The 13127-nt window shown below is 37.7% G+C and overlaps 1 protein-coding gene across 4 annotated transcripts in view; it reads left to right on the top strand.

Annotated features, from left to right (window-relative positions):
* Nucleotides 1–13127, top strand: part of phactr2 (phosphatase and actin regulator 2) — a 51450-nt gene that overhangs the window by 18381 nt on the left and 19942 nt on the right. For all 4 annotated transcript variants that reach the window (XM_015013600.2, XM_088012997.1, XM_088012999.1 and 1 more), the window contains exon 2: nt 12792–12974. In XM_015013600.2, coding sequence (XP_014869086.2) covers nt 12792–12974 — 183 coding nt within the window. The remainder of the gene's footprint in view (nt 1–12791; nt 12975–13127) is intronic.

The following is a 13127-nucleotide window of genomic DNA, read 5'->3' as shown; positions in this document are numbered from 1 at the left end:
AACTCGTACTTTAGAGTTAACCGGAGGCAAAATACTACAAAAAAATATGTTTTTACTCTGGCACTGCGCTTTTAGAAAAGGCGTGGCAGGAAATTTCACAACGTTGGCAGAGATTTCATTTGACAGTTTCACAGCTCGGTTTTTATTCTAACAAGATTGGGCTAAAGCTAATGTAATAGAAATATCAGTGGGTTTAACAAAGGTTACAGAAAAAAGAGCTGAATACGTGTTTTTTTTCTTAATAAATGCTTCAAACTAATATCTCCCACAACTTTCAGTCTGTAAATTCAACATGTGCCTGGATGTAAATTGGAATATCCTCAATTTTCAGTAACTCTCATATAATAATGCAATTGAATTCAGTATATATTACAAGTGATAATCACTTAAGACAATATATACCATATATATACACTGATTAATTTTTTTTATTATTGACTTTAAATCCAAATAAACCTGTCCTGTTTTATACCACTTAGGAATATTAAAATACCTGTTTGGGTAAATGCCAGATAATGGAAGACAGTATTGGGCGGAATTATCATTGTTGCATTTGGAGAAAAAAGTGATAAACCTTGAAAACCTGAGATCAATGTCCCAGTTTAGAAGTACGGAGGTGGCAGCGTCATGTTGCGTGGGAGTTTATGTGTAGGGAGGACTGGTGAACTTCACACATTAGATGGCATCATGCAGAAAGAACACTATGTGGAAATACTGAAACAACATGTCAAGACATTAGCCAGGAAGTTAAAGCTTTGGCATAAATGGATCCCCCCCACGGCCTCAATCATGCTGCTAAATTAGTTAGAAAGTGACTGAATGACCGTAAAGGTCTGATCTCAGTCCCAAAGAAAATTAGGAAGGAAGATGAAACCCGAAATCCCAGGAAGTTATCAGAAACTTGTGAAAGAACACTTGAAATGTTTTAACCAAGTCATACAGTATAAAAGACTATTCTGCAAAATACCAATGAGATATGAATATTTCTAAAATTTCTTGAATTTTTCTGACATTTGGGAAATGTAACAGGGGAAACATTGACTTTGCTATACAGTGTATGGAAAAAACAAACTTTGAACAGATGACTTGAACGGTTGTGCTGCAGTCCGACTATCTTGTTGACAATCTGCTCTGACCTTATCTCTTTTGTGAATGTTATTTGTGGTTGTTGTTGGTGTCTGACAGTTATTCTTATTATTAGAGCTGCAAAGCAAAAGACAAACCTAAGATACATATAGTATTAGGAGGGGTGCACTCATAAATTGGCCCCCCGATTTCTTTAATTTTGGGAGATCGGTGATCAACCAATACTCTGTATTACGTGTTATATGTGAAGCTGATCTTACCTACCGATCTTATCCACCTTGGAAAAGATCTAAAAATCAGCCACTGTCCTCTTTTGCTCTGCCTGACAGATCCACCCACCAGATCTGCATGTTTGCAGTTAAGAGTAGTCACCCTACTGCTGCCCACTCGGCAACTTTCTTGCTACTTTTAGTAACATTGAGACAAAAAAACAAACAAAACCAAAATCAGTATCGGGCAGAATTGGAATTGGCAGGTCAGACTTTTTAAAGATCGGCGATTGGCAGAAAGCTGCAGTCGGTGCCTAAATATTAGTAAATATTGCGACGATATTAGTTGCATATTTGCCCCTCTTCTTCTTTCCTGTGCTTCCGTCAATCAATTTTTAGCAACGTCATTACTGTCCGGTGTCGTAGTATTTACACCTGACCTGGCTAAATATTTCATTAGTATAAAAAATGCAAGTTTATAACACTTGGAAAATATTAGCCAACTATTATTTCGCTTCAAGCAGTCTTATACGATATGTATATTGCGCATACTGACATTGCAAGAACAATATATTTGTAATATCAGTGCAGCCCTAGTAGTGACGTGGGGTCATTGTGCTCTCCGTGTCAGCGAAGGCGCCTTTTAAAGCACTTCCTTCTTCCATCTGCTGAGAAGTTTTATGAAGATGTTGATTTCATTTTCCAGCAGGACTTGACTCCTGCTGACACTCCCAGAGCTACCAAGTCCTGGTTTAATGAGCAGGGGACCACTGAGCTTGATAACCTGTCTAACAAGACCTGACGATGTGGAGAAGTTAAAGGCTGTCATTAAATCAATCTCATTATCGCCTCAGCAAAGCCGCAGGCTGGTCGTCTCAGTGTCTCTCGGCATCGATGCAGCAATTTATGCAAAAGGAGCCACAACCTACTGAGTGCACATATCGTACGTACATGGACACACGTTCTGCTAAGTGAACTTTATATATATATATATATATATATATATATATATATATATATATATATATATATATATATATATATATATATATATATATATATATATTTATTTTTTATCTTAGTTTTGTTCTAATTTTCGGAGAAACTGAATTTTGGCTTTTTAATTATCAAAATTAACTGAAAGGAATACAGAAGGTAGGATGAAATACAGGAAATTACAGAAACAAATTAACTTGTTCATGACACTCTGATCTATTCAGATACAGCAGTATGTGTTGATGGATAAAGATAGACCAGCCTGTACTTCCCTTATTTTTTTTGTTACACTTTATCAAAGCAAGTGTAACACTTTTTTTTTTCTATGCGTTTTAGCCCGGAGGAAAAAAAGAAAAATGAAATTAGACAAAATATAAACAAACTGCTCCGACTAAGTAAAACCTGAAATCAGTAATGGTCTGGGAAAGCCTGGTCTCTCTTTTTTTTTTATTTAATTGTTACAGATCTCAGACAAACAACGTATCTATATAGAAATTAAAGGGCAACTAAGCCAGGGACAAGCTGGACATTCAGGCCAAAGAACAAACATCTGGGAGAAAAGAGTCCAATCAGTGGCAATTAAACAGCAATAATAATATGCTGCACTCTACAAAAATTCAAATATAAAAACATTGTAATCTTGCAGGTCCGTAGTGAACTGTAACAAGAGTTTATCTCTGTTGCCTCGTCTTTTAGGAGCTGGCACAACTTGAAACCTTGAAATGTCAACCAATGTTGGGGACAGCTGTAATGAGATGTTTGCATCATTATTACTGTTGTTTTCTGAAACCCTGATTCGGAGTAGTTCTGAAATGGTTTTAAGGAACTATTTTTTTGTATTTCTTTAGATCCAATGTAGTCTTCTACCCTTTTTCTTTTTTCACATTGGAGTCTTATACAGACTTCCTCCTCTTGTTGTACTGTAAGCAATTCACCAGTCAACTTAGATTTCTATTTGATAGGTGAAATATTGGGGAATTATTGTCTAATTTTGTTTTCATAACGGCCAGTGGCATAAACTTTGAAGCACTGTTTTTGTTTTGAATGATCAGATGAATTTTAGAGACATAGGTGGACGTTCTTTTTCTTTTTATTCATTTTCTTTTGTTGGATTCAAAGCCACTACCTTGGTAAACACTTTCAGCATATTTTCTGTTTCATGAGGTATTAAGAAAGGTATCGACCAGGAAAAGTCTGATCTTTACTTTTCCTTCTCTGTAGAGAAATATTCACGAGATTCTCTAGTACCTGCTAGCACTGGTTGCATTTCTCAGTAGAAATACTGTCTGCTATTTTTGTTTGGTTTTCTTTGGGATGTAGTAATAAAATTTTTAAATTTGTTTTCGCTGTAGAAAGGATGTTATTTTTTTTAGGGGAAGTTTTGCAGTTCTATTGGGATACTTGATTAATGTGCTGACTGGTTTTATCAGTAATACAACGGCTTTAGTTTTTAAAAAAACATACGAAAATGTAAACTAATGTAAAACCTTTAAACCCATTCCAAATGTGATTACCCATGGGCTAGCATCACCTCAGTGGTTACCCACTTACTGCGGGTAAAATAAGTATCAAACTTGTCACAACTCTAACACGTTGCTAAAGGAGCTATTGACATGACGCTTTATTCATACAGTGATTATTTTCACAGCTTTATATGTGTCTCTATAAAGACAAGCTTAATGCTACTGAAAAAAAAAAACATGCATGATGTGAACTAAACATGAGAATTGCAGTAATAATTTCTGACCTTCATTGTAACTCAGGCTTATATGCTGTTTGGGATCTGATCCACCACACGTAGCTCAGGCCGTTTAGCTTGAGTGCTGCTGCTGAAAACTACTTTTGGATATTTATTTTCGCTCATTTTCCGCTAGTACAGCGGATCAATGCGGTGCAACACTGAACAGTAACAGCAGTTTTGCGCAGCTCTGCTGTGGCTGAAATTTCCATCTCATTGCCAAACAGGGCTGGTGAAACACTCATGTTTGAAGTTTTTTTTTTTTTTTTTTTAGTAGTGCATTGCTGTCTGATTGACCCATGATCATGTCTTTCAAGCTCCCGGATCCGCTTGGCAGGAAACGAGTTACTTTTTTCCAAGGCAGAGTTTTATTCAATTACTTGTGATTTTTATGCATTGGTTCCTTACGTCTAAGGAAAACAAATCTGACGTTTGCTGCCTTGTGAAGGCTCCTTATTTATAACCTACATTAGTAAGTTCCTGCTATTGAGGACAACATGGTGCAGTTGAATCGAGACACTTCGGGTGACTCAGCCTTATTTTCTATGAAAGTTTTTTTTTTTTTTTTTTTCATTAGAGTTGCTGTCACCAGTCACACTATGAAAATCAAAACTCAAGATTCTTCACATAACGCAGCAGTAGCACATTTGAATGAAGCACAATCTCCCTCATAACACGCCAGCTGTCGGGTTGGTTAGGACACTGTCTGACAAGAGCCTTGTCTTCTTCAGAGAGCCACTCAAACTCTTCATATTTAGAGTTTAATATCATCTGACAAAACTGCACAGTTGTGTCCATGTCAGCTTTAGAGTCTACTCATTATATCCAGTGTAATTTTCACTGGATCATATTGGGGATTTTTGTTGTTGTTTTTTAAAGAAATCCAGCTCATAGCTTCATGATGATTGTTTTTAGTTTGTCAATCTTTTTTTGATGAGCTATTCCCATTGCGCTTCAAAGCCCATGCAGATTGGCAGCACATGTGGTCTTCTTCATCAGAAGTGAATAAAAATCAGTGGTTGAATAAAAACAGATGTTCTTTATCAAACAAAATCACTTATAAAGTTAACAATAAGCTAATTTTGCTTTAATAAAACACCTTAATATTTCTCTTCAGGCTGAAGTCTTCCTCGAAGAGATCTTATCCTGCCATTAACATGAAATAATAAAATATGGGCTCAGTGTAAGAAGGTGTGTGCTTCGCGCTTGAGGTCTTGGATCTGTGTTTGAGGCTGTTATATTGAAATAATAAAGGAAGTAGTTCTGAAGTTGCTCTGTCTTCAACCACAAAGTAAAGAAAAGATACTTCTAACATATTTAAAAACGCCTGATATTCAGCATTAAAACTACAAACACCATGACGACACTTTAAAACTTACGGAAAGCCATAATGTGGACAACTCGCAGCTGTGACAATGAAATGTAATCACTTCAGAGTAAGAGCAAGGGTGTAACACTGACACACTAATGGTTAAAGGATGTGCTGTGCAGCACTTAAATCATAAACACAGAGCATCAGCCCATCCCTTCTTAAGTTAACATCTATTGACAGGATATGGTCGTTTTTATTTGCAGTTGATAAACTTATTAAAACCTTTTGATCGCTTCGTAGGACCAGTTGGGAGTGGAAGGAGGTTCGTGAAAAAGTTGCTGTATTGAATAAATGTGCTCATAAATCAGGTTTGTAAGCATTTTGAAACCAGTTCCAGGGATGCCGGCACTATAGTTGGCATCTGCTTTGGAGGTCACCGGAGGTGGAGACTCTGAGACTTTAGTCTTGTAAATGGCCTTTTTATTTTCGTGAAATAAACAATTAAAGGAAGCCAGTACTTAAAATACTGGCTCACATGTTTACTTTAAAAGAGTTTGCAGTGATGTTTACTGACTGAGGACTGTTAATGGCTCGTAGCAGTCTGTTAGCGGTAGCCTCATCGGACCACACAGATGTGACATTAAGGGAACCTGGTAATAAAAAAATCTGATTGTTTCAGAACAAAATAAACTTTACATCTGAAATCAGCTCAGTCTCAGTCATTATCTTGTAATTTATAACATTCAAAATGTCCTTATTATTGGCATTTCTGTGAGCAAATAGCTAATTTGAGCTTTCGGATGAGCTTCCACTGCTGTCTGCCCCAAACTTGAAGTTTTAGTAGATGACGGTCAAATTGATCAGTTGGGTCATTATAATAAAGAGAAAATGCCGGACTCAAGGAAATGTGGGGTAATCATACGTTATCTTGCCGTTGCAACATTCAGCAATAGTATTGCAATTGCTTGTTTTTCAGACATTGTGCATCTCTAGTCTCATCTAATGTTTAAACACTAATTAAAATTTAGATCCAACCCATCCCTAAAATACTGCATAAATGTACTCCTTTTCTTCTCCTTTTGTTTCTGTCGTAAGGTTAGCATTGCTCTTTCAATCAGGTAATGGAAACCCCTTGAGGTGATGGGATGCAGGAAGGAACATGTGACTCAAAATGGAAACAAACTGGACCTTTCTGTGGTGCTGTCCGCAGCTAACGCAACACTCGATTGCGCCCCCAGTGAAACCCCTGTCTCTTATAATGATGAATATGCTCCACATTATTGCATTATAGATGACATAACAGTACTGTGGTGCGCTTGAATTTGCTGACTTTACAGCTCTGTAGAAGCAGGAAGGATCATAGTGAAGGACTATTAACGTAGAAACTGATATGCCCTCTGCCGTCTGTCAGCAATAATGGCCGCTGTAAAAAAAACAACAAAAAAAACAAACCCAGTGAAGCCACGGTGTGATGGTCCAAATGGTGTAGCAGTCTTAACAACGTCCAGGTTGCTTGTCCTGTGAATTATTGTGTGTATTATAAGTTTTGGTGCACTGTGGTTCTCTGGCTTTTAGATTAGGAAGAAATGACATAAGTGTTAGGTTGCTCCTCCCTCTATTCGTGTCCAACACCTCTCTTTTTTTTGCCTTGTTCTTCTTCTCTTCCCCTTCCTTTCTTCCATATTTTCTTACCACATATTTTCCCCAAACTTCAGGCTCCTTTCTGTCCCCTGTATCTGCTGTCCTCTGTATATTTTTGCCTCTTTCTCCAGCTCCATCCCTCTTCCTCTGTTTGTGACGTTTATTTCTTCTCTCCCCTGGTAACTTGCAGTGAAGGAAGGAAACAAGCCTCTCCCTTTCCCCTCCTCCTCAACACATGTCCCTGATATATATTCTGAGAAAAAAAGCACACACACTGGCTTCAATACAATACTTTGTTTTCAGGGGAGAGCACTGGCAATAATAACAACAAACTGCCTTTAAAGGATTTAATATTCTGTTCACTTTATGATGTGTAACTGCAAATAAGCCCATTGGCTGCGTATCTTTGCATAGCAGTTTTATAACTGGACAAACCCAGTGGGGGATTACCTCAGTCAGATCTCGACTGTGTCACAAGTTGTGTTTCTGATTAGCCTACCCGTTCCCACATCTGCTGTATATCCAAAGCCTGAGTCACTATTCTAGGTTGGCCGAGTCAAAGTGATTAAAAAGAAAGAAACAGCTCAGTGTGAAATCGGTTTCAGTGTGTGATGTTAAAGCCTCGGTAATGTGTGCTAAGTGAGCTTTCTTCAAAAATACATCTGGAGGTCATTTCTCTCTGGAACAGCCAGGTGTGTTTGTAGCTTTCGCTGGAGATGAATTCAACCACCTTTTTTGAGTAAAAGCAAGTTGGAATCCCAATACTGATCAGGCATATTGCTACGTTTTACAGTTGAATTTAGTGACCGTTTTAAAAACATCCTGGGCTAAGTAATCCAAGAAGTGCAGATCTATTAAACAGATGTTATTGGATGAAGCAATAGGCCGTCCCATTATCCTGCCTTTTTGTTTGCATCCCCTCTTAGAATGCCTTGCAAAAGTATCAATTCCCCATTTTCCACATTTTGTCGTATTACAACCACAAACATTAGTACATTTTATTAAGATTTGACGCGATAAGTCAACACAAGTAACACAAACCTGCTGCTTAGGGGGAAAAAATGTTGCTTGCTTTAAAAATATCTAAATAAAATCTGGAAAGATTTTATTTAGATTGCATTTGTATTCAGCCCCCTTGACTAAGTACTTTGTCAAACCACATTTTACTGTAATTACAGCTGAGATAGTGTTTTGGAGCATTTTACCGACTTTGCACATCTAGAAGTTGAATTCTTTCCTCATTGTTCATTACAACATAGCCCAAGATCAGTCGGATTACGCAGAGCATATGTGAGCGGCTATTTTCAAGACCTGCCACCGATTCTCAGTGGGATTCATCTCTACACTTGGATTTCGCTCTGTTGGTCTAAATCACTCGGTCCTACCTCCAGTATTCTTCATCTTCAAACAGGTTTCTTTTATATATTTAGAACTTACGGGTTTTGACCCGAAGACCTCACGCCGCCGGTAGAGAGGGAAGTTGAGATCAGGTCAGACATGTAAGAGGAGCTATAAAAGTAAACGGCAAGATTTTAAAATGAACTATAGCATAAATGTGCAACCGCTGAAGTGATGGTAGATCACGACTATTGCAGTCTCTCTTGTGTGTGTTGGTTAAAGGTCAAGCAGCAGCAGCAGTCAGAGATGGTTGAGCTTCCTCTTATTCAAAGGAAAATGTCATTACCGTAGTCTAAATGAGAAGAAGTAAAAGTATAAAATATTGCAATCATAGTTTTTGGTGCATTTTTATTTATTTGAGAATGTTGCCGAAATGAAAGAAGTAGTTTGTGTGTCGTCGTCAGTGATTTTCAAAAGACGATGTTAACTTCACTGCGATCCAGAGGTTTGTTGGACAAATATACCTACATTTCCAATATATTGGAGATGTTATATTTGCTTCACCAATGGTCTATTGCATCAATGATTGATGCTCAATAATAGAGTTTAGATAATCTGGGATGTGTGATTGATGGGAGCGGAACAATGTGTGCAGTCTAATGACCTTCTGCTCCAGGGTAAGCCACCAACTCCTCTATAATAAGTAGATTAATACAACTCTATGTCTTGCGTTCTAGTTTGGTTTTCTCTTTGCTGGATTTATTGCAGGCTTATTAAATGCTCGTGCCACAGAAACCCAAGTCCAACCCGACCTGACCATCAAGCCAATAATTTTGGCCCGACCCAGCTCGGATTTCGGGTCGGGCCATAAATCTAAGCTCTACTAGTCAAGCAGACAGTTGAGGAGGTAACGTTTTAAGGAGATATACACTTTGAATGAGCAATATGGCTGAATATCATCAGCATAGAGATGGTACGGCATATTGCTAAACTTGATATTGAATTTGGAAGGAAATTATACAAACCACTATATGTTGTTGTTGTAAAAGATACTGCAAATGAGATAAATATTGGGTCATTTTGTTCTTCTAAATTATTTTGAAAATGCGTGGATGTTAACAGGCCTTTCAGTTCCAGTGGAAAATATGAAATATTTTATTAAAACATTGGAAAACCTCAGTCAGTTGGAAGCTTGTAGCATTTCATCTTCTGGGCTTTGAGTTTAGGGAATGTTTGGTCTGGATTGCGAGGTTATTGGCTTTCTCTGAAGATTGAATTCATGATAATAAAACAACTGGGCATTTGTTTGACTTACTCAGCAAAGGATGAGGAGTTCTGCTTTCTGTGCTGTATGAGGGTCAATAATTTGGACTTTAGTTTTTCTGTATTCCTCCATGATGACAGAACCTTCCTCTTTCATTTTAAAATATGTTATTGTAGTAATGCTGAGTCCTGTTTAAATAAGAGACGTAAGCATTATGAAAACGGATGATGCAGATCATCAGCTGCCATTAAAAACAAAACCTAACTCAGTCATATTTAGAACGCATGTTTCGTGGTTCGTATTTAATTACCAGCTACGAATCAAATAGTTATGAAGAAATCCTGAACTTTGAACTTGAATTTCTTTTTCTCTTTCTGTTCCTGTTCTCTTTGCTCTCAGGACTCAAGTTTTCTTTCACTTCTGTGAACCGTTTCTGTGTATTTCTCCTCTGTCTGCCCAGAGAGTACTAAGTCTATTGTTCTTGTTTAGTTGTGGCCCACAAGAGGTTTTGTAGTCGGTCTTATGGTGATTATGAGTGCTGTTACTGATTTTCCCATCATTAGTTGCACAATGCAGCTGTTAAACTGCACCTATTGTTGTGATTTTATATCAACACAGGAACAGGAAATGTGTGTCGGTGTGCAGGCAAGAGACTCTGTTAGAGCCGTTTTGGGAAAGCGTGCTTGGGCCTCTGCGGCTCACTTCAGTGTTTTCATTTTTAATAATCAAATATATATTTTCATATATTTGAGACATTGAATTTTGCTTAAATCCTGCCACACTGACTTTTACAGAAGTCATTGCAGCAAGAATAAAGGTTGAGTTTATGCAGTTCTTTGCTTTCTATGGCTTTTAAATGTCCAGATCACCAAATGTGTTGAGTATTGGACACAAATAGCCCAAGTAAATACAAAAGATTCTAAATGAAAATCCCATCCATGAAGGGAAGAAAGTTTTCCAAATTGACCTGACCACATGTGAAAATGTATCTGCCCCAATTGTTAAATCGCAAGTTAGCCATCATGAGCTATATTTTGTGGAAAGCTGATTGCAGTATCACTTGCTACACCCACAGTCTAATTAGTACTGTATTTGTAGAATCGAAAACCTAAACAGAACTTGTTCAACAGCATGCAGTAGGCTAAAAGGTCTTACGGTATCTGAAAAAGCAGCATGTCTTGCTCTGATATAAATGCTTGTTGGTTGTTGCTGCTCCCAGTGAAAGAACAACTAGCTATTAGGTTTTGGGGTCAAATAATTTGTAAATAGGAGCTGGTTGTTTTGGATGGTGTTTTTATTCCTTAATGTATCCAATCAGCTCTTTAAAACTGAATTTTGAATTTGCTCTTTTAAAGAAATTAATTTGATGGGATAAAAAGCGAGCACCCCATTGGCTGTGTTAAGTATGGTGGAAGATCTGTGATGCTGTGGGCGCACTATTCCTCCTTGGATTGTTAGAAAAGGGTTTGTTTTTGACAATTACAGCAAGAGCATGATTTTAAAAAAAGCACCAAACTAACAGAAACTCCAGTGAGGTTAGCTTGTTGCTATTTGATTGACTGAATGCTGTGTTATCATGTCTCTCACTCTTACATTATGCACAGCAACACCCTGCTGCTCATAGTTGTGGCTCTGTGGTTTTCTGCTAAGCATGCTGAGGTGAGTCTGATGACTGTGTTTTAAGCAAGACAAAATATTGGCCTTGTTGATTAGTCGGCTAATGCCTACACCTATGCAAGAAACGGTATTTGCTAAATGCACCATGTGGGCTTTTATTTTGGACACTCCATCCTGATGCTGAGGTTAACGAGTAAGAAAATCTTCTGATATCTTCTGATTTTCAACTGAACTCTTGCAGAAAATTCAGCTTTTTATCCATCTTTACTGTCCATCGTCCACCCTCTGAGTCCTTTCATTCCATATTTTTTGTTTCCTGCCACTAGCAACTAATATTGACATCAACACAATCTATCGGTGCTCATATAAGCCAACCAATCAGCAGCAAATTGATTTTTATATGAGCAAAACAACAAGACATGGCTGTGTCTCCACTGAACGACTGAATGCAATAATAAAACAGTTTGACACCATCTGACATCTGATAAGATTTGAAAAGAATCCAACATTTTTTCTTCCTTTTTTTTTTTTTTTTTTTTGCAGGGTTTTTCACTTTCAAAGCTACGCACAATGTTTGTTCACCCAGCATTTAAGACACTGCTGGATTGGAAAAAAAACATCAAACTCAAGTCCTGTAGGACACAGTGTGTGTGTTCACCTCAAAAGAGACAGACTCTGGGGATAAAAGAAATGCATAGGTGCAAGATCTGCTCTCTGAGCTTCTAGCAGAGGTGATTTGAAGCGAGATGAAGCCAAGCAATTGCATACGTTGGACAACTCTGAGCACTTCAGTCAAAGTGGAGTCAGATTGTCATAGTTAACTTTTTTCTTTTGGAGTGTTGCAGCTGAGAAAAATCAGTAAATACTTGGAAACCCTTCAAGGTTTGTCTTATCCATTTAAATGAAATTGGACTTTTTGGGGGTTGTTTAAAGAGTGTTTCTAATTGAAATCCTTTTGAAAGCATGCTCATTTTGTCCCTCTGTGTGCTAAAAGCTGGATTTAAAAACCCAATTTTCTGTGATCAGCTGTGACTAGTAATTGACCGGTCACCAAATCGAAAATCTTTTTCTTCAGTTCAGCAAAACAACAAGATGAAAAACTATTTTTATTTCAATACACTGTTGGGCTTAATAAAAATGTGAAAAATGTCTGGGTATATATTTTTGATTTATAAACCTGGACAATCTTCAGTTCCTAATTTTCTGCCAGTGCCACATGAAGGAAGCTGCAGCACATTTCTTTTGTTTGTGGTCAATAAATAAAGAGTTTGTGTGCTTAAAGTTTGTAAAGTCAGAAACGGTAAAACTCAGAATCAGCAGGTTGAAAAAAACCAAAACTGTTTTTACCCAGAAAAAAAATGAAGCTGGATCGGAAAACATGTAGGGTCATGAATTTTATTTTAAACACTGAGCTGCATTTAAAGTGCAGCCTGTTTTACTCTTTAGATGCAAATTTACTATAAAAATTACATTATTAATGTGAAGCACTCTATGGACAGATATAAATCAAGGAACAGAACTGTAAAGGCTACATACAGATTAGTTAAACTTTGTTTTTGTTTTTTTCCACATATTTATGTCATATTCTAGTCGATGGCCTGGAGAAATCATCTGTGGCCAGCTGTGATGTGGTGGTGGACAACGCCTCCAATACCCAGAATGCCCATGGGTCGCGACAGCAACGAGGGAAACTGTCAACACTGGGAAAACTGTTCAAACCCTGGAAGTGGAGGAAGAAGAAAACCAGCGACAAGTTCCAGGATCTCTCCAAAGGTAGGATGTGCGAAATGTGCAGCTGTAAGTGTTTTCGACTCTGTGCTAACAACTGCCGAGTTGTTCTCTCCAATCAAAAGTCTGGACAGTGTCACGGCTTGTACCGTTGGGTTTGTGGGGAACATTAAATATGAATTGGACCGCTCTAACTCC

The sequence above is a fragment of the Poecilia mexicana genome, unplaced genomic scaffold (assembly GCF_051168715.1).
Source record: "Poecilia mexicana isolate PSO_F unplaced genomic scaffold, ASM5116871v1 scaffold_15, whole genome shotgun sequence".
NCBI lineage: Eukaryota > Metazoa > Chordata > Actinopteri > Cyprinodontiformes > Poeciliidae > Poecilia > Poecilia mexicana.
Note: the sequence above shows the minus strand (reverse complement) of the source record. Positions and strands in the feature narration are given on the sequence as shown.